The sequence below is a fragment of the Eublepharis macularius genome, chromosome 4, assembly GCF_028583425.1.
Source record: "Eublepharis macularius isolate TG4126 chromosome 4, MPM_Emac_v1.0, whole genome shotgun sequence".
Taxonomy (NCBI): domain Eukaryota; kingdom Metazoa; phylum Chordata; class Lepidosauria; order Squamata; family Eublepharidae; genus Eublepharis; species Eublepharis macularius.
Window position 1 is genome coordinate 13,799,974 of NC_072793.1, and position 21,567 is coordinate 13,821,540.

General features: G+C 43.4%; 1 protein-coding gene across 1 annotated transcript in view; it reads left to right on the forward strand.

Moving 5' to 3' along the window:
• HELZ (helicase with zinc finger) overlaps positions 1–21,567 on the forward strand; it is a 255,751-nt gene that overhangs the window by 40,087 nt on the left and 194,097 nt on the right. The window contains exons 5-10 of the mRNA XM_054976797.1: positions 314–370; positions 2,973–3,024; positions 3,808–3,883; positions 11,300–11,498; positions 13,716–13,823; positions 14,801–15,098. Of these exons, the coding sequence (XP_054832772.1) occupies positions 314–370; positions 2,973–3,024; positions 3,808–3,883; positions 11,300–11,498; positions 13,716–13,823; positions 14,801–15,098 (790 nt within the window). The remainder of the gene's footprint in view (positions 1–313; positions 371–2,972; positions 3,025–3,807; positions 3,884–11,299; positions 11,499–13,715; positions 13,824–14,800; positions 15,099–21,567) is intronic.

The window sequence follows — 21,567 nt, forward strand, 5'->3', positions numbered from 1 at the left end:
GTGTATAGGAACTCCTGCAAAATAGGAAGCTTATGTAGCAAAGGTAATGTCATATATTCTGCCTATATACATTTCTGATAATAATAACCCTTTCTGAGGTACAAAAAGTTTTCTATGGGGTGTGATTTAGAGTTTCACCAAACATACGAGATCAGCCAAATGTTGTGTCATGCCACTGAGAATGGTGCAGTAGTTCTCAAGGCTGCGGTTTTAACAACCTTGTAAAAACCGGACAGAGAAAACCTTGCAGTTTATATTCAAAATACTATGGAACTAACAAGCAGTATATGATCATGATGTTTTTTCTTGCCAGAATGGAATGGTAACGAAAGACCTCACAAGACTGAAAACTCTTCTTGTTGAAACAGAGGTAAAATATGCACAATACTAGGGAAAAATATATAAATATGTATGTGGTGCTGAGCTTTATTAGCACACTTTAAATGGGTTTTTAAAAGGTCCACTAAAATATGCCTTTATCTCTTTGGGTTGGTTTTGAACAGGCATAAGAAAGTTGAGAGCCAGGTTTTTTATGAATTGTAGCGAGATAGATACTGTAGAGAAAGTGTTTGTCTAATGGAAATTTTTACTTAGATAGGAGGGCTGTACTGGAGGGAAGTGGTCCCAAAGAGATGCATGCGTAAAGGGAGAGCAACTGTAGAGTTTACTTCTATGCACTGTCTGTTGCTCTAAGTATGATCCTACTACGTTGTTTCTGTGTTGTTTAATATGTTAGTCTTAGAATTGCTTATGCTCTATTTAGTATTTCTTCAACTCCGTATTAGATTCCTCTTAGTTTTAAAGCTTTGCAAATTTGTATTTATATGCTTAATTACATTGTTTATTGAAATGTTTTTGAAATTGATTGTACTGACTCATAATATTTAATCTGTCTCGAGTCTCAGTGAGAAAGGTGGACCATAAATAACGTAAACAAATAAATATCACAGAATCACAGAGATGGAAGGGGCCATACAGACCTTCTAGTCCAACCCCCCTGCCCAATGCAGGATGAGCCTAAAGCATTCCTGACAAATATTCATCCAGCCTCTTCGTGAAAACTGCCAGTGAAGGGGAGCTCACCACCTCCTTTGAACTACTCTGACAGCTTTTCAAATATTTAAAGAGAGCAATCATATCCCCCCTCAATCTCCTCTTCTCCAAACTAAACATTCCCAAGGTCCTCAGCCTTTCTTCATAGGGCTCAGTCTCCAGACCCCTGATCATTCTTGTCACTCTCTTCTGAACCCTCTGAATTTTGTCCACATCCTTTTTGAAGTGAGGCCTCCAGAACTTCACACAGTACTCCAGGTACAGTCTGACCAAGGCAGTATAGAGAGGGACTATGACCTCCTGCAGTTTCAATGTAATGGCCCTTTTGATACAACCCAAGACTAAGTTTACCTTTTTCACCACCGCATCACACTGATTGCTTATATTTAGTTTACAGTCCACTCTTACCCCAAGATCTCTTTCACATACACTACTACCCAGATGTGTATCCTCCATTTGTGCTTCACATTTTTGTGGCCCAGATGTAATACTGTGCACTTACCTATATTGAATTGCATCCTGTTCGCAATCACCCACTTCTCCTGAGCATTCAGGCCTTGTTGAATTTTAACTCAATCTCCTTGGGTGTTTGCCAGTCCTCCCAATTTGGTATCAGCAAATTTAATGAGTAGCCCATTAACCCCTTCCTCCAGATCATTGATAAAAATATTGAAAACTGACGGACCCAAAACCGAGCCCTGTGGCTCCCCACTGGACACCTCCCTCCAATCTAATGAAATGCTGTTGACTACCACAATTTGGGTGCAGTCCTCTAACCAGTTCCCTGTCCACCGAACTGTCCTATAGTCCAGTCTGCAGTCTTCCAGTTTACCCTATATCTACTATAGACCTCTCATGTCATGAACAATCTTCAGACTTATATGACTAGCATTCACATGCAGCCGAATATTTTATTAATTTTGATCTTGTGCAGAATTACATGGAAGTGATTGTAGCTGAATCCTTTATATAGGCCAACTGAATTTCTTACAGTACAATCCTATGCAATCGCTGCAGCCTAAGCCCATGGATTTCAATGATGTTAACTCAGCAGAGGAGTGCACTGAAAGCTGTGTTTCCAAGTTTGAGACTTTAAGACTGGGGTTCAAAGATGTTCATACATCAGGAGAGTGGATGAGGGGCAGGGAGAGCCAGTTTTTCACTTCTAGTTAATTGCTGCTCTGGACACTTCCCTGAGTTGTCAAGGGTAGGTAGTAGGCTGTGGTAGGAAGGAGGACCTGAAAGTTCCATACTGCATGTGGTCTTTAGATCCTGGTTCAAGTTTAAAATAACTATCTGCCAGTTTAAAATGAGAAGTATTTAAATCTAATGACATCTGTTTTTTTTCCAGAAAGTTAATTGTCCTGTCAGTGACATTGAAATAGTGTATACTCGACATGGGCATGAACCAAAAAACCCCGAGCCACACGATTCGTAGTTCATAGCATTCCACGAACCACGAACTTCTGACCTTTCCCGGTTCTAGCACAGGGTCTGTGAAACTGACAGCCTGGGCAGCAGAAAAAAAGGCTGTCAATTTCACAGACCCTGTGCTAGTTCCAGCGCAAGGCCAGAGCAGCAGGAGAAAGGGGCTGTCAGTTTTACAGACCCTGCGCTGGGTTCAGCTGAGGGGCTGAAACCGGTGTGGGGTCTGTGAAACTCCGAACGAGCCACAGAATGGCTGGAAAAATTCGTTTGTTGCATAAAAATGCAGCCCCACGGAATGCATGTTTCGCTGCAAACGAACCAGCCATTCTGTACGGAATGTTGTTCCATGGTTCGTTTCGTGCCCATCTCTAGTGTATACTTAATATTTGCTTTATGTTTTTATATAGTTAGTCTTTGGAATTATATTTGAAACTCGTTTAAAATCTTTTGTTGTTTGACTTGTGTGCTAAGCAAACTCTTTGTAATTACAGGCAGCAGCCGGCAAAGTATCCTCAGTATACCATGTTGAAGATTTGGAAGAAGGTAAATATAATAGATTTTTAAAACATTGAAGGAAAGTTTATGGTTGTCTTCCAAGGTATTGCTTAAGGCATGCTTTTCCTGAAAATTTTGTGTCAGAGAAATTCAAAACAATGGTTACTAAGGAGAAGAAATAAGTTATATGGACTATTACAAGAAGTGTTGTTATGAGATAAGGATACTCTCTTGCAGGCAATAGCAAAAATTACTTAGACCAGGTCCTGGATCTTCTTACTGAGATTTTCACTGATTTAACAGGTAATACTGTGTTATGTAACAGCCACCAATAGTAAAGTCTGTATAGAATGCTGTAGCTTAAATGTGTGAGATGTCCTATGCTGATTGAGAATAGGTGTGCAGTCTGTAATATCCATGCTAATCTGCTGAGTCTTGGCTTCTGAGTTGTTGGCTTTTCCCACTTCTTACACTAGTTCCCTGGGAACAGAGATCAGAACAGGGAAAATCCTAATAGTAAAGCTAACATGCCAGGTTCTCTGCCTCAGATGTGTTTCCATAAGAAGTTGGCAATCAAGTGGCTTATACTTTCTCTTAAGTTTAGCAACTTTTATTTGCTACCTTCCATAGTTCTGCTTGTCAGAAATTCTCACTGAGGCAAAGGAGCATGTAATTTCCTCTCCCTGGCAAGTAAAGTGGCTATTGAACTGTTGGTTTGTCTTGAACCTTGAAACCAATTATTTGGTATAATTTTGAATAGCCCAGATGCATCAGGAATTGAAAAATACTGGCAACCAGAAAAATAACCTGCCCATTATAATTGCACTACAGGATCTCAGGATGGCTGGCAATTTCGGCCCCCACCAAGGGGAGTTACAAGTAGTGAAGAGTACACTTTATGCAAAAGGTAAAGCAATATATATTTTTCACTAGTTTTCAATGTTTATTGGCAGAGCTAAAGTTTAATTTGAGTTAAATTGCATTATGAAGGGAGCAATTCGTAGAACTGAAGTACACATAGCCGTGGAGAACATCAGTAATGTTAAGCTATTGGCAGTCTCCAAAGAAGAGATTTTCACAAATTATTTTTAACAATCTCTTCCTCTGGCAGTTAACAAACAGTCATTCATTGGTTGGGGACAAAACGGTCAGCAGCAGGGTATTCTAAACTATTAGATTCAGAAATGAAGTAAACTCATAAATCATCTAAATCTTTCTTTTAAAAATGTAAGTGTATGTAACATTTTCATTGTTTCATTATAAATCATGAAGGTCTAAATCTCACTATATTAGTGTACGCATACTAGGATTTAGTAATTATTTTTGCTACTCAAGAGCTGCAACAACACATAACTGACATCTTTATTACACTTTGAGTTTATATACATAGGGAAAAATTATGTAGGGCTGCTATCCAGGCTACAGTTATAAGAAATAAAGCAGTACCTAGATTCTTTTAATTGTCAGAACCTCTCATTAGAGCTCATGCTTTCCAAGACTCCAGAAATCACTTTGCGGTATCCTCCTATCCATCAGATATAGAAGGCTTTCTCAATGAATGGATGTAAACTTAAAACTTTATCAATTAGAAATCATACATAGTAAATATTTGATAGGAAAAGTAATTTTTAAATGAATTTTAAATCACTGAGTGAGGTGGTGACTTAGCCAACCTGAGCCTATAGAACAAGTGTTACCTAACTCAATCCCAGTGTTAGAGTGTTCCCTACATGTGAAAATCTAGAACACAAGGTCCAGACCAAAAGGGAATTTTCCAGTCTGTTGTATACAAGTGTCTGTTGTATACAGTCTGTTTTATACAAGTGGAACATTAAATCCCTGAGAAGAAAAAGATGGAAGGAAGACAGGCAGTTAACCAGCACGTAACTTCATCCTCCTATCCCAAATATACAGGAAAAAAAAGATAGATCAAATGTATAAGACAGAGAGCAATTGCAGTAATATCACAGCACTTTATATATGGTAATCCCATAAAACTATTTGCATTTGCACAGTCCTAGTGTCTTGTGTTACTTTAAGATAAATACCCAATTGAAATTAATTTTAGTCCATGTTGTGTGGCTAGTCCAGAGCAAACTAATCCAGAGCAGAAAGGTGTGGGGTAGCTCCAGAGTAGAACTACAAGGTGCAGTGGGACAGGTGGAAGAGAGGATTTTAGATTAAAGGGGAAGAAGCCCTGAGCCAGGTGAGGGATGTGATGGGGAATGGAAGATGGAAGAGCTAAAGTATGGTGAATGAGTAGAAATATGTGGAGGAGAGCAGAATGGGAGAAGAAAACATACTTTGCCTGTCTTGAAGAGGGAAGGGGGTTGTGGTGGTTTCATGCACATGCTCGAGGAAGGTTCTAGAGGGGAATGAACTACGGTGATGATGGTCTTGAGAGGCCCTTCTTATGTACTTGAGTTTACGGGGGCTCAAATGCATATTCCTTGCAGAACTAGGATCCACACTGGCATTGGGCCCAAAGTGTATGATCTGGGTTTCTGTTGGTGGATTTGAGACCCTGTTGCAATACCGAACTGGATGGATTTTCTTCATTTCTCTTGACATCGGAAGGCCAAAGGATTTTGAGGCGCAAACAACATGAGTCTGGAGGGGTTCCTTGCAACACAAGACAGAATGTAAAAATGCACAAACACTCCCTTATGCCATAGTCTTACAGATCAACTCCTGTATATAAAGTACTCTGACACATGCCATGTTTATATTGTCTCCAAGATTAGAGAATTAATTCTCAAATGGTGGATTGTAGTAATCTTATGGGAAAAGGCTTTTGGCACTGTAGATGCAGTGACGACTTTTGCAGGACATTCTACGGTTTGAGCACTAAAGTCTGGTTTGCACATTGAGCAATCAAGTGATGTACTTATATTCAGGGCTCATTTTGAGGGGGAACACGCAGGAACGCAGTTTTGGTAGTGCTCCAAAGAGGTCACATGTCAAGTTGTCCCGCTCACCTGATTTTTGGCCATTTGGGGCCCGTTTCGGCCTGGATTTGGCTCAAAATATCTAGGATCGGGCCTAAAACAGCTAGGATTGGTCCCAAAGTGGCCAGGATTGGGCCTCTGAGGGGGGTTGGATCACGCTTCCGCTCAGCAGCATCCCAATTCTGACAATTTTTGGCCCCTTTTTGCCATTTTGGGCCCAATTTCGGGCCCAAAACAGGGAGGATAGGAGATGTCAGGGTGTGTGGCATATGCAAATCAGTTATGCTAATGATACACTTCCGGTGATGGCAAGGGGCATGGCACATGCTAATGAGTTATGCTAATGAGTTCCTGCAGCTCTTTTTCTACAAAATGACCCCTGCTTATATTTAATGAGTCACAGGTGAATACATAAGCTGATGCTGCTGAAAAGCATTGAAGTGATATGAATGTTCTGGTCTGTGGTGTTGAACTTCTAAAGACTTTACACACAGGTTACAATTGTAGTTGCTATATGAAAGAAGTGGGGACCTGTGGATGGGAATCATATCCTTTTATCTTGCTTCTCCTGCTCAACCAAGCAACCCTCTCTTTTTACCTTCCCCCTGCTTCTCTTTGTTCCCCATGCTGACCTTTCCTTCCTTTTTGCATCCCCCCCCAATATGGCTCTGCTGCCTCCTTCTCCTCCTGGGCTCACTTGTTGGTGGCACCTCTTTTGCCTCCCCACAAGCACCTCCTTCCATTTGCTGCTGCTTCTCTGGTCACTGTTACATGTGCTTGCTTGCTTGCTCTTCAACTCATAGCACTGCTGCCTATTCCTGCTTGGTTCATCCAGCTCTGGCTCTTCTGACTTCACCACCGCCTCTTCTCCTTTCCCATCAATTCTTCGCCTAGCAGCAGTGTCTTCCAGCTGCTCCGGCTAGTGTTGATTATTTATAAAATTTCTAAACAACCCAAAATAGCGGCCAAGATTTTGTGACTTAATGTTGTGAAATCATCTCCCCCTCCCCTGATAACTAAAGGTTTTTTTTTTTTCTTTTTTGGATTTTTGTACAAACCTAGAGGCTGACCCAGGTTTGTACAAACATCACCCCAATCTGAAATTGGCCTCAGTGTGTTGGTTTTTTGCTCTGCACCTCAGGGTCCAGATTCAGCAGTATGATACATGAGGGATGAATATGCATGTGTGAAACACACATTCTTATCTAGATTTCAGTGGAAAAGTAGAACCATCCGTCTGCTGGAGTGTGTGTGAAGTTCTTGGGACAAAATATGAAACAAGATACTGAGCAAGATGCCCTCCAGTACTCTGCCCCAAGATGTTTGTATGCACACAAACTGTTGGAAGAAGGAACAGAGTAAAAAAATGTTCATAAATTATAAAGCATTCAAATGAAAAAACACAATAGATAAGAAATGTTTCGAATACATAATCTTCAGTAATCTCAAATACATCAGTATTCTGTTCTCACATAAATATATGTATGCACAGATCAGTATAAATATATATTTGTATGAATCAATAGGAAAAGGTATTAATGTAATAATACTCATTATCTGTGGCAAAATGGTTATATTAGTAATTATGCATGGATGTACATATTGACCCCTGTCAGGGTTTGTCGCTGCCGCCGCTAGGCGGGGCGCCGGCTGGGCCGGCCCTGACGTCACAGGGGCACCAGGGATGCTGCAGGACCCTGCTCTGTGGAAGGAGGGGCGGTATACATCACCCAGACTCCCTCTCAATCCACTCGCTGGCCTGCTCAACCTGGCCTGCTTACCCCCTGCGTCCTCCATCATCTCCTCCTCCCAGAACTCTCCTCCAAGCTTCCACTCTCACACTGCTCTGCTCTCACTCCACGCCATCACTCCTTACTCACACCCACCACCTCAGAGCTCTTCCTAGCCACCTTATATAGGGTTTCCATTCCCTGCCCAGCCCTCCTCCTAGGCTTGTTCCCTCTCCTGACTTGGCCCAGCTGTGCCTTCCCTCAGGTGTTTCCCTCCTACCACTAATCCCTTCTTGGCTTCCTTGCCTTGCTGGCAGGGTGGGGTTGAATGCGAGCCATCCCCAGCTGAGGTCTCCTTGGCCTTGCTCACGAGGAGCTGCCCCAGTAGGCCTTTGAACTGCTGAGCTTGCCTGGCCTTGCTCGCGAGGAATTGCCCTGGCCAGCTTCTGCTACAAACAAGAGGCAAGAATCTGGGCTGCCTGCTCATTGATGCTGGGCGGGGCTACCCATCTCCTCCCCCAGAATGCCTGTGGCAGCTCCACCTGGAGGGGCTTGGCTCCTAGCACCTCCTGAGCCAGGCTGCTGTCCTCTAGCCGGGGTGTGGCTCTGGGCTGTAGTGGCTGGTTCTCCTCCTTGGCTGGTAAGGTCTCTGTTTGGGCTGCTGCTGGGTCCCTATTCCCCCTGCCTTGGCCCTTTTCCTCTGTCCTGCTTAGCCCCCTCTCTTCCCCCTGGAGGGTGGGACTGGCTGTTCTCTCCCTGCTCCCTCCAGCCCTCTGAGGCTTTGGCCTTTTGCCCCTTCCCCCTGGAGTGGGCAGGTTCTGGACCTGGTTTCTGGCTGGCGTGGTAGGGCCACTGCCTCCTGGTTGCCTCCCACTGCTCCCTCCTGGCAAGTCTGGGGGCTGGGACTCAGACCCCGGACAACCCCAACATCAATTAGTACATTTGTGTTGGTAAAATATCAAGTATAAAGTGCTCTATCATATATACTAATTGCCACGTGGCATTGATCTATGGATACTTAGATCTGGAGACTGTAGCCATGAATGGGCAAGGCAGATCTTCCCACACACCTGAGAAGGGCCCTGGGTGTGCAAAAATATCTGAAATCTAAAAAAAAAAATACATTTATGGGAGTTAAAAACTCCAAGTGATAAAAAGAGTGCCTGTAGCTTTAACTAGATGCCGTCAGTGGCTATTTCTAGGCAACCATAACAGTTCACCAGTATTCAAGGCTTCGTTTGAGGCTTGCAACAGGTGGTCATCGCAAGCCTCATTTGTTGCATTAGGCCTCTGTTTGGGAAGCCAGACACTCAGGTGCCTTCAGTCAATTCCCCTGGCAACGGCAAGGACTGAACTCTGTCTGAACTCCTTCTGGCTTTAACCTTTCAGCTTTTTGCCACTCAGAAGAGAAATAGACAGCTAAGGGGGCGGGGGGTGGCATGGATCATACCTTTCCTGAGCTGCAATCTCTCTGAAACTTTGGGGGTCTTCAGAGGACAGTAAGGACTCTGTCCCCTGCAAATTTGGTGGGTATTGGACATTGGGAAGGTCAGTTTTGTAACCCCGCAAAATGGCTTCCAACAGGTAGTACAGTTTTTGCCACTGTGAATAGAAAATGACAGCAAAGGGGCAGCACCAGCTCTCCCGGTGCAAGAGGGACGGAGAAAATCTCTCCGTCCTGCTGGCAGCGGGAAGGAGCAGCGCTGTGGTGCCGTCTGTGCCCACTGTCAGAGGGACGAGGAGATTCTCCTCGTCTCCCTGACAGCGGGCAGAAGCGGCCCTGTGGCGGCACCGGCTCTACCCACTGTCAGAGGGTTGAGGGGAGTCTCTCCTCGTCCCTCTGACAGTGGGAAGAAACAGCCCCGCAGCGGCACCAGCTCTGGCCTCTGTCAGAGGGACGAGGGGAGTCTCTCCTTGTCCCTCTGACAGTGGGTAGAAGCGGTCCTGCAGCGGCACGGGCTCTGCCCGCTGTCAGAGGGACGAGGTGAGCCTCCTCATCCCTCTGACAGCGGGCAGAAGCGGCCCGTGGCACCAGCTCTGCCTGCTGTCAGAGGACGGAGAGATTCTCAAAGTAGTTTCCAACTTTGAGATGCTGCACCCAGCAGCAGCAGCCCAGCGGTGCTGGGGTGGGGCAGGGGGGTGGGAGCTGGAGGTTGTGAGGTGTTTAAAGGGCCCTGCCCCTTGCACGTGGCAGGAAAGGGCCCTTTAAACTATCAGCTGGCAGGCGGCAAGCTGATAGTTTAAAGGGATCTTTAAAGGGTCACGAACACTGAACATGTTCATTAAGGGGACATGTTCAGTTCTTTTTGTTGTTCATGGATGACAACGAACAGGGTGTTAGGAATTTTCCCCCCTTTCACGCCCGTGTCTTAACACACATGATCTAATGCTTCTGCCGCTCAAATACTTGCTTTGATTTAGGCTGAGTTTTAGCTGCTGCTTGTAACTTCTCTGGATGAATTTCAATAGGTAAATCCATTAGAGTGCCATACTTTGATAGATTATTTGTTGCTATTAAATCACTGCTAGTGAGCTGAAAATGTTGATTGTCCATTGAGTTTAGAGCAGTCCAGCCGTAAAAAGATGCTCATGTGATGGACTTGTTGCTTAAAATACTTGATTTTCTAAGCAATGAATATTTTATATTATATAATAAGCTTTTTTCACTTAATACATTCAAAACGTGTAGTTCTGTTTCTTTCAATTAGTGTATTGGTAAATAGTTTAAAAGCAAGGCATGTAGTAAAATATCTTTAGTAAGTAATAGGCCTAATATCTGGATGTAGCAGTCAGCTGTATAGCCAGAGACACAGAATGTGAGCCAAATTCATTTATATAGCGTAATCCTGTTGCAATACTCTGTAATGCTCTGGAATCTGTGGGTCATTCATTGTGGCCTTGGCAATAAGCAGTTGTAAATAGATTCATATGTTTGTACAAATTAGTTTCCTATGATTTTCTTGTGTAATGACACTATTAGGTTTGCCAAATATGTTGATATTTGATGTGGAAAGTAGTGGTATAGTACACACAGTATGAGCCTGAAATAAACAGAGAGGACCACATGGTGTCACTGTCACTCCAGAAAACTTAACTGGAAGCCAACATACTATTATAAAGGGCCCTTTAGAAGATCCCCCCCTCCCCACCTTCCTATTTAACGTATCCATTTGAAATTAAAGCTTTCTTAGAATAGTGGTGTAAAGTGGTACATGAATCAAGTGAAGTGATTCAGCATATCAAGGGAGATACAGAACAAATGCAATACAATCTTTTGTTGAAAAACCTCTGCCTCTTCTAGAGCTCCAGAGCATATTCTGGAATAAACCATATCATAGCCAGGATCCAAAGAGCTACGGGAGATATGCTGGTTTTCCCTTGAAGAGTAAATCTTCATGCTGTAATAGAACTTGCTTTTGGAAGTCTATCAGTTTCAAAAATCAGGCAGCATGGGTGGTTTCTGCTTTTGAAATCCAAATCCAAGTCTTTCTTGGGTATGTGGAACTAGTTGCAGCTTTGAAAATTCAATATCATACTTAGTTGGCAGATTCAAAGCTCACAAATTCTTCAAAGAAAACTTTGCATTTTGGGAATATTCTTAATTGGAAACAGTAAGGGATAATTTGTCTTTCCTATTTTGTGTAGATTTTTAGAGCAAGGGATCTGCCGGTATGGTGCACAGTGTACCTCAGCACATTCCCAGGAAGAGCTAACAGAATGGCGGAAACGATATGCTTCCCGCTTGATAAGATTAAAACAGCAGAAGGAAAACAAACAATGTTTGGGAAGTTACATGGAATCCTTGATTGAAAAATGGATGAATTCGTTATCACCTGAGAAAGTGGTAAGACAAATCAGAGAATTTTAGATTTGGAAGGAGCCTCATAGGCCAGATAAACTACTGCTCTGAGTGTTGATATTTCAAACCAACAGAAGAGCTTGCCTTTTAGCACTATCTGCTGGACATGGTCAAATAATCTAACTCAAAATACTATGTTTCTTTTGGCAATAACACTGCTAAACAACCTTCATCTTTGTTTATGCTGTTGGGAACCTTAAAATGTTATTGAAGAGATGGAGATTTCACCATGGCGTTGAGTCTCTTTCCAGTAATGTGCCAGATAACTTGAGATCTAAAAAGATAGCCCCTGCTTCTATAATAGGACAGGAGTGTATTCAGAGAATGGAAAGTCAAAATTCTTGTTCCTGACAAGATAATTTTGGTCAGCAATTACAAGTTCTTGCACCTGCAACACATCTATCTGAATACTAAGGAACAAGGAATATGGTGAACCCAGGGCTTTTTTTGGGGGGAAAAGAGGTGGTGGAACTCAGTGGGTTGCCCTCGGAGAAAATGGTCACATGGCTGGTGGCCCCGCCCTCTGATCTCCAGACAGAGGGGAGTTTAGATTGCCCTCCGTGCCGCTGGAGTAGCATGAAGGGCAATCTCAACTCCCCTCTGTCTGGAGATCAGGGGGCGGGGCCACCAGCCATGTGACCATTTTCAAGAGGTTCCGGAACTCCATTCCCTTGCGTTCCCCCTGAAAAAAAGCCCTGGGTGAACCTCAGTAGGTTCAGTAGACTCAATGATGGAAGCTGCAGCCTTCTGTTGGCAAGACCTGATCAACTCTGTCAATGATAGGATGTTTTGGAGGTGGTTAATTCATAGGGTCACCATAAGTTGCAACTTGCAAGTGACTTGACAGCACATAACACACACAATAGAGCATATGGTAAATACAATTTCATCAGCTATACTTACCAGGGAAACAAAGGAGTTTTCAGTTCATCTGAAATGGAGTAAGTTTAAACCAAAGAAAAAGGAAATTGTTGATGGAGGTTACTGATCAAGAGAAATCTGGGTCATGTATTCCTGATAAATGATGCTGATTTCATTAGAAGTACTGGGATTTCTCATAATGCCCTTTTATCATAGCAGTCCTTTTTAAATTATAGCAGTTGTGTTCCATTGAGATTATCAATAAGCAATAGTTTAAGGAATCAGTCATATTTTTCACATTATACACATTCACAATCACCTCTGTACTCTTCAGCAACCTTTTTGTTTTTTGGTGCTCATACATCTACTTTCTGAGCTTGTTGAGGTGTGTGGTAGGAAATTTCTGTGTCCTTGATGAAGAAACCTAAATTGGATCCTTTTGGTATTTGCTGTAGTGCAGATGACCATGAATACAAGAAGTCGCCTTCACCTTGGACAACACAGTGGGGCAATTATATTTATTGTTTTAACCAGACAGTAAAGGTCCTACCACTGATGCCTCTGATGTTGCAGAGGCCTCTGAGGTGATCACCCATTACCTGTAGGAGGGGTGGCTAAGGAGAAAGCAAAGTGCTCTCTCACTGTTTTAAGCTCCTATGGTCCTGGAAGAACTGGAAGAAGCTCGAGAGGTACTGGCTCATGCTCCGCAGTTGCCTCCAGGTTGATTGATGAGAGAGTTTTGATGAGTTTCCAGAGGTGGCAGAGTATCACAGGGGCTGTATGCCAGTCTCCCATTTCCTGGGTGGGCAAGTGCTACAATGAAGGAGCTGGCAGAATGTGGTTCCCTTGAATATGAGTTGCACTCTACTTCCTCTAAATGCCTCTCTCAATGGGAGGCATTCTTGGGGTCTTTGGTATGATCGCCCATTCCTGATGGGAGTAGATGAACCTTCCCTCTCCAGTTGGAGCCAATATCCAGGTGTGCTGGCCCAGAATTTAACAGTGCATGTGTTTTTTAAAAAGTGAGCATGTGTTATTTTAAAAAGTGAGCATTTAGTACTGATTCAACAGGGATGATGCTAGTATTAGATCATGATGTAGACAATATTGTTTCAAATCCACGCTGATATGTATGTTTATATGTATAAGCAGAGGGATAGTTATTACAGATTATGATTAAATGGTGTCTCTAGTGAGATGTCTACATGATTTAATTAAAATAAGTATCAGCCAATATTTTGGTTGTTGTGAAATGGTTTTTATCATAGAAAATTTAAAGATATTATTCCAATGCAATCATTCATATCCTACGCAATATCTAATGTTAACTTTTTTCTCTAGCTTAGTGAATGCCTTGATGGCGTAAGAGTAGAACATAGCCCTGAACTGTCAGTTACTGTCACCACCAAAAAATCACAACAGACGTGGACATTTGCTCTCACATGTAAGGTAGGATCCTGATTCTTTCTACTTTATAAGCACTTATACGCTAATGCTAGGACTAGCAGGATTCGAGTCCAGTGACACCTTCGAGACCAATAAGAATTTCAGGATATAAACTTTGAAGGGAGCTTTGACTCTTGAAAGCTTATGTCCTGAAAATCTTGTTAGTTCTTAAGGAGCCACTGGACTCAGCTCCTACTGTTCTATTGCAGACCTACATGGCTGCCTACCTGAAGCTATCTGCTGGGATTATGTAATCATAGGTTTTTGCTTTAATGCTTTTCAGCTCCTTCTCTTTTTGAAAGTTGAGTACTCTGTACTAAAATCCACAGTATATGCTGCTTGCAAAAATCCTGTTTTTTTGTCTGGGACTTGGATTTTATTGATCTTTTTTTTTTTTGCTGAGGACATGCATAGGACTACAGAAGGAAAACTAGGATTTATGGAATGCTTGTTTTTTGTAGAAGAGGAAGGAACTGGGTTAAGACCTGACGTAGAGTACTTCCCAACAATGTGAACGAGGAAGTTTCAAGTTCAAATCTTACTTCAGTCATAAACTCACTTATGTGGCCTCTGCTAGCAAATATCTCGGCCCCTCCCCATATCTAATATGGGAATAATAATACTGTTCCACATTACAGGGTGGTTGTAAAGATGACAACAATAATGTGAGATGTGTGTACACTCTAAATTGCTATATAAATGCTACGTGTTAGATTAGATGCAGAAGTGGTGCCACACCCTCACCAGCTACTAAAAGTCAAACCTTCTCTCACCTTTGGTAGTAAATCCTTGCACAATTTCATTTTTCTATGAGCAAAGAAGAGCGCTGGAAACTTGCATTTTAAGATACAAGCGCTGACATTCTGTGGCGTCAGGTGGAGGGACGGCATTCTGTGATAGGAACACCCCCATTCTGCCCTTTGCAGCGTAATGTTCATGAGGATTCCACCAGTTATTCACACTGCTTTGTTTCTCCATAGCCTGCAAGGATGTTGTATCGAGTGGCCCTGCTCTATGATGCGCATCGTCCTCATTTCAGTATCACCACCATATCTGCTGGAGATAGCACCGCCCAGGTATCACAGGATGTTCCGGGCAACTGCCAGGAATGGATTGGAGGAAAGATGGCCCAGAATGGAATAGATCATTCTGTGTACAAAATCTGTATAGCATTTAGCACAGAGATCTTTGGAACATTTCGACAAACTGTGGTATTTGATTTTGGGACTGAACCCGTTTTGATGCAACGAGTGATGATTGATGCTGCTTCAACGGAAGGTATTGTTCACGTGTTTTTGTTATCAGATTCATTTCTAGCATAAGTTGGTGTTAGGTAATTATTTGTTATCTGTTTGAAGCATTGTTTTTGACGCATACGGAAGTAGTATTCTAGAATTCATGTACTTAAACCTGAAAACTCTCAGGGCCTTTGTTTTGATAAGTTTCTCTCTGCTTTTTACTGAAACTGTACTCTTGCTGTAATTTCCTCTTGCATGTGTTCATTATATTCATACAAAGATAAACTTTCACCATGTCATTAGAAATGACAATTTTTCGAGCTCCCTCTAACGACTGCAAATTGGAATTAAGTTTCTTTCATAAGGCATGCAACAACCTCTAAAATGGAGATACAACAGTCAAAGACAGCTGCAGTTAAAAACATTGCACATTATATAGTCAGCCAGAGCAAAACATCTTTACGATCAGAAATTTTTAACTGCCAAAAAACAGGTGGCTCTCCTAAGGAGACCCAAAAAACGAGGACTGCTGCTGTGAATGTCTTGACCTGCATTCTCAACATCCTCTCCTGTTTGAAAGAGGATGCAGAACAGTGCCTTTTCTGCTGATCTAAGAAAATGGTAGAGACATAAGAGAATAGATGCCCCCTTAGACAGTGATGCCCTAATAACCATTTTGCAAAGCCTCCTTTCTTTACTAGAGCCTTGGAGTCTGTCTCTGAGAACCAGTCACAAAATAGAGCTGCAGAGGGCAGAGGCTGCCACATAATGGAGGTGCAAGGTGCAGCTGAATTTGCAGTCCAGTCCAGATGTATATTTGCATATAAGTAAGCCCAAACACAGTTATTGTTCTTAGTCATCAGCAGAGTACCAGGCCTGGAGAGTTGCTGTGCTCTGTTCGTAGACTATAAACATTAGTTCATTGTTGTGTCTTCTGTGTAGTCCAACAATGGAACTGCGCATGTGCAGGTCAGCTGCGGACATTCTAAAGCGCCTAAAGGCGTGAGATAGTTGCCTAGTGTTTTTGCACGCTTTCCCCCTACACGTGGATATGAAAGTCTGGCTCCCTCCCTCAGTTCTTCTTCAGCCGCCGCTGAAGGAGGATGTGTTCTTCACTCCACTCCTCGATTCCAGTGGTGAGTTCGGGCCTTTGACTCCATGGCTTCAAAGGCTCTTTTCAAGAAGCGTTCACGTTGTGGAGCCAAGATGGCTCAATCGGATGGACGCTATGTATGCCTACTATGTCTGGACGAGGGCCATGACACCTTGTGGCGTGGAATCTATAAGCAGTTTATGCCCAAAGTGCACCATGAAAGGGTGTCACGATTGAAAGTGGCTCTTTGGGAGTCAGCCCTGAAGGGCTCTTCAGACTCCAAGAATGCTAATACCACAGATAAAGGACCACAATGCCCAGAATAGGCTTCCTTGATTTCTCCAGCACTTTCAGCACCTATTGCTGCTGAAAGGGACCTACATCAGTTCCAGCCATAGTTCCAGAGGAAAACAATGTTCCCAAACCGACCTTGAACCCCACTACACACTTGGATGATGACTCCGATGTCATTTCGGATATTGCTACAGTGCCTTCTCCACCAGAGTTTCTTACGGAAGACTCTTTGCCCAAGTGAGGATCTCCATTTATATACCAGACACTTAGTCTGGATGACAAGCCCAGGAATCTGAAGTGACCTGCTCAGCTTTGACCTCTTTGGATCCAGTCTTCAGTGTCCTCCACTTGAAAGCGGCTGGACCAATGGCATTCCCAATCATGCAAGACATACTAGATGAGATGAAAGACGTATTGTCGAGGCCAACCTCAACTGTAGCAACAACTGAGAAGCTAAACAATATAAGATGAAACAGGAAGGGCTAGATTTTCTGTTTACTCATTCTCCCATCAATTCTGTTGTCACTGAGACCTTGCAATAATAACAACAACAACAACAACATTCGATATATATACCATCCTTCAGGACAGCTTAACACCCACTCAGAGTGCTTTACAAAGTATGTTATTATTATCCCCTCAACAATCACCCTGTCAGGTGGGTGGGACTGAGAGAACTCCAGAAAGCTGTTACTGACCCAAGGTCACCCAGCTGGTTTCAAACAGAGGAGTTGGGAATCAAACCCAGTTCTCCAGATTAGAGTCCTGCTGCTCTTAACCACTACACCAAACTGGCTCTCAAGGCAAGGGCCTCCAGAAAATGCTGGGCCCTTTGGCTCCAAAAAACAAAGAGGACAGGAGCTATACTAGACAGAAAGGCTTATGCTTCTGCAGCCTTAAACTTTAGAACTGGCAATTATGAGGTCATTATGGCCTGATATCAGTTTTTCTTATGGGAAAAGATTGGCCTATACCTAAACCTAATCCCAGATGATAAACAAAGGCTGGCTAAAATTCTTGAAGGAGAAGGTTTAAGGTTCTCCAAACAACAAATTAGTTGTTTGGAGCAAGTAGCAAGTAGCAAGTTGTTTGGAGCAAAATTAGCAAGTAGAGATGGGCATGAAATGGAAAAAAAAGAAATGAGAGTTTCATGTTTCATCACATTCCATGAATCACAAAACACGAACTTCCATGAAATTGTCCCGTTTTGCAATATGATTGATTAGTTTCGTGGTTTGTCAGAACCTGGGGCACTTCAACGACCCCCTTCACACCCAAAGATGCCAAACTCGCAGGGAGACTTCAGCAGGCTCTCTTCTACGCACCTTCTCAGTTTGGCCAAGATTGCAGAACGTTAACCGGAACCCACAATGTTGGGCCCAGGGCCAGGCAGTGACCCTAAGACTGGGCTTGGGGGAAGGGCCCCAAAACTACCACACAGAAACCTGCGCAGGCGGGAAAGGTGCACAAAATCAAACCAAAGGAAACAACAAGAATGTGAGCCCTCAAAAGAGCAGAGAAAGAATTAAGAAGAAACAAAGACAAGCAAAAAAAAATAAGAGAGGCCTCAGTCAAGATAGGCTCCAGAGCCAGGCAAAGGCCTGAGACTAGAGTGGGGCGGGGTGGAGGAAAAAAGGCACCCTCACCCAAAGACCTTCCCAGCAAAGACAAGTGAGGAAAATAAGAAACACTTTTCAGTCTCCTTTGAAGCAGCAGCAAATCCAGCCAAAAGCTCCCAACTCCACTCTTTCTCACTCCAAGTCCCAGCAACAGATCCTCCCTCTTTCTCTGTCTACTGGAACTAAAAGCACAAGGCAGAGAGAGGTGCCTTATATAACAAATGCTCACATAGAGCAGAACAGGAGGTCTGTGGTTGGCAGACAGACCTGCCTAACAGGGTTTTGAGGGATGAGATTGGTGTTCCCATGGCTACAGAAGGCCCATCTCCTCAGTTACCTAGGGGATCAACTCTCCTGCTCCTTGCTATACCAGGCAGAATGGAAGCTCTCCAGTTGGCAAGGAGAGCTGCCTATCAAGGTTATGTGGGCTAAGATTGGGGCTTCCAATGGCAACAAAAGGTCTGCAGACATTCCGGGCCTGTGTTGCCTAGGGAATCAATGGATTGGTGCCAGCCTGTCTGGCATCACGAATCATTCACGAATTGGGCCCAAAAGGCGTGAATTTCATGAAAACTGCAGCCCCACAAAATGCATTTCACGAAACATGAATTGGCTCGATTCATCATGAAATTTGATTCGTATTTTGATTCATGCTCATGTCTAACAGCCAGACATATTGGGGACTGCTCTTCCAGAGCTACTGCTTCTGCAACTGTAATTTGTAGACATATGCAGCTCAGAACCATAGCTTTAGCCCCTTACCATAGAATGAGGATAGAAGACCTTCCGTTTGAGGAGACAAACCTATTTTCATCCAGTGCAGATGAGGCACTCAAAAAGATCAAAGAGGATAAAGTGACAGCTTGGTCTTTGGGTATTACCCCTCTCTACCCAAACCCCTTTAAACAAAAAATTCCTCCAAGGCCATAGACACCTAAATACAATTGGTTCCATCCACAACTGATGCATACATTGCCCAGAGGCTTCTCAACAGCCCTCTTCCTTGGCTTCTGTTCAACCTTGGAGGAGATATTTCTGAGCCAAGTCAAAAGATGGTTCCTGATCTCCAAGGGATCAGCTTGGATCTAACAAACAGGGTTTTTGACACCAAGCCATGTCTGTTAACCACTCACTTCCTCTACAGGCCTGGGAATTGATCACCTAGGAGGCTTGGGTGTTGTCCATAATCAAACAAGGTTACTGCCTAGAGTTCAAGGCAACTCCACCCAACATTCCCTCTCTGCTCAACCCTCCACTTCCTCCCACCGTACTTTTAGAGGAAGTGCAGTCATTGCTGCTGAAATATGCCATAGAACCTGTTCCATCCGGCTGTACTGACAGCGTTTCCCCCCACTACTTTATTGTAGACAAAAAGTCAGGGTGTTCCCGTCCTATTTTAGACCTTCATCCCTTGAACGAGTTTATAATTGCCAAAAAGATTTTGAATGTTGTTAAGAGACAGCCTACCCTTGTTACAAAGTCAAGTTTGGTTTTACTATCTATTTAAAAGATGCATATTTTCACGTTCCAATAAATGTTCAGTACAGGACATTCCTTCATTTTCAGTTTGGATCCAAAAGATACCAATACAATGTTCTTCCTTTTAGTCTCTCATCTGCCACTCATATCTTTATGAAAGTCATGGTAGTAGTGGTCAGCCCCCTCAGAGAGAAAGGGTTACCATCTTTCTTATCTTGACGATTGACTTCTGATGGGCTAGACCAAATAGTCCTTATCACAACACTTGGCTCTGGTTCTTGCAGTCCTATGTCAGCTGGGCCTGAGGGTCAATGTGGAAAAGTAATCTCTGGTTCCCTGCCAGAAAGTGACAGATAGGGGCAATCTTAGATTCATCACTAGCCCTTGCCTTCCCTACTCTGGAAAAGATAGGGAAATTTCTTCTCACTCTAAACAAGGTCCTTTCATACAGGCACCAAAGTGCAAACAAATTCAAAAACTATTAGGTTTTATGGCCTCTCTGATTCTGATAGTTCCCAACACCAGGCTGAGGTTTTGTCCCCAGCAGAACTGGTTTGTTGGAGTGTTCTACCCACACCGTTAGAACCCATAAAAGCAGTTCTCAGTTCTGAGGGTCATCCACAGATCCCTGAATTGGTGGAACAACATGCAGAACCTGTTAGTGGGGACTCCCTTCCGTTCCTCCCTAGTTCACATTTCAATCTGCATAGATGCCTCCCTGTTGGGATGTGAGGCGTGTTTGGAGACCACCCAAGTAAAGGTAGCTTGATCCCATCAAGAATCCACTGTGTACATCAACCTACTAGATCTCAGGACAATATAGTATACTCTGAAGGCTCTGCCTTACTTAGTGGAAGTCAGGAATGTTCAGATCCGCACGTACAATACAAATGCCATGCATTACTTGAACAGATAAGGGGGCACAGCTTTCCTGGCTTTCACTCAGGAATCCTTACTGATCTGGGAAGGGGCTATCCAGCATCAAATCTTTCTCTCTGCCATACACGTAGTGGACAAGGAAAATGTTCTGGCAGAGGCAGTAAGTTGCTCAAAATCCCAGAACTATGAATGGTCCATCCACATGGACCTCCTTTGCCTTGTTTGGGGATATCCCACCATAGATCTGTTTGCCACAGACCTCAGAAAGAGATGAGCTCAATATTGCTTTTGTGCAGAAAATGGGAAGTCCCCTTTCAAGGACATTTTTAAGATCCCATGGTTGGGCACCTTCCTATATGCGTTTCCCCCTTTTCCTTTTATGACAGTGACACTCGGCAAGAGGATGAGGGAAGGTTCCTTGGCAATTGTAATAACCCTTTACTGGCTTGGTTTGCCACTCTGTTCCAATTGGTACAGGGCAGAATCTACCATTTCCCCCAGATTCCACACCTGTTACAGGAAGATGTGATACTCCATCACAACTTAACCACTCTGAAGCTAACAGCCCGGTTCATTTCCCCCCATGACTGAGTTTTTCCTCCCCAGAAGGACCTGTTGGAAGCTAGAGAACCTTCCACCAGAAAGTTGTACCTAGCCAAATGGAAAAGATTTTCTTTTTGGGCCACAGACGGCAACATAAACCATCTGTTTTGCACTATTTGGTTAGCCGAAGGACCGAGGTTTGGCTAATTCCTCTGTTGAGGTCCACCTAGCAGCCATTTCCACCTACTGTGATAATATAGATGGGAAATCTCTCTTTGCCTAGCCACAATGCAAGTCCTTCCTAAAAGGTCTAGCAAATCTATTCCCTCAAACATCCAGGTTGATACCCTAGAATCTCTCCTTGGTTCTCACTGCACTCACGCATAAACCTTTTGAGCCCCTAGCTACCCTTTCCTTGAAGGTTCTGACAGCCGAAACAGCCTTTCTGGTGGCTATAACCTAGACTAGGAGGGCGAGTGAATTGCAAGCCCTGAAACATGACCCTCCTTTCATTAAGATGTTCACAGATTGGGTTGTCCTCTGTCTGAGCCTCCCTTTTCCGCTGAAGGTTGTCTCTGCTTTTCACTTAAACGAGGACATTG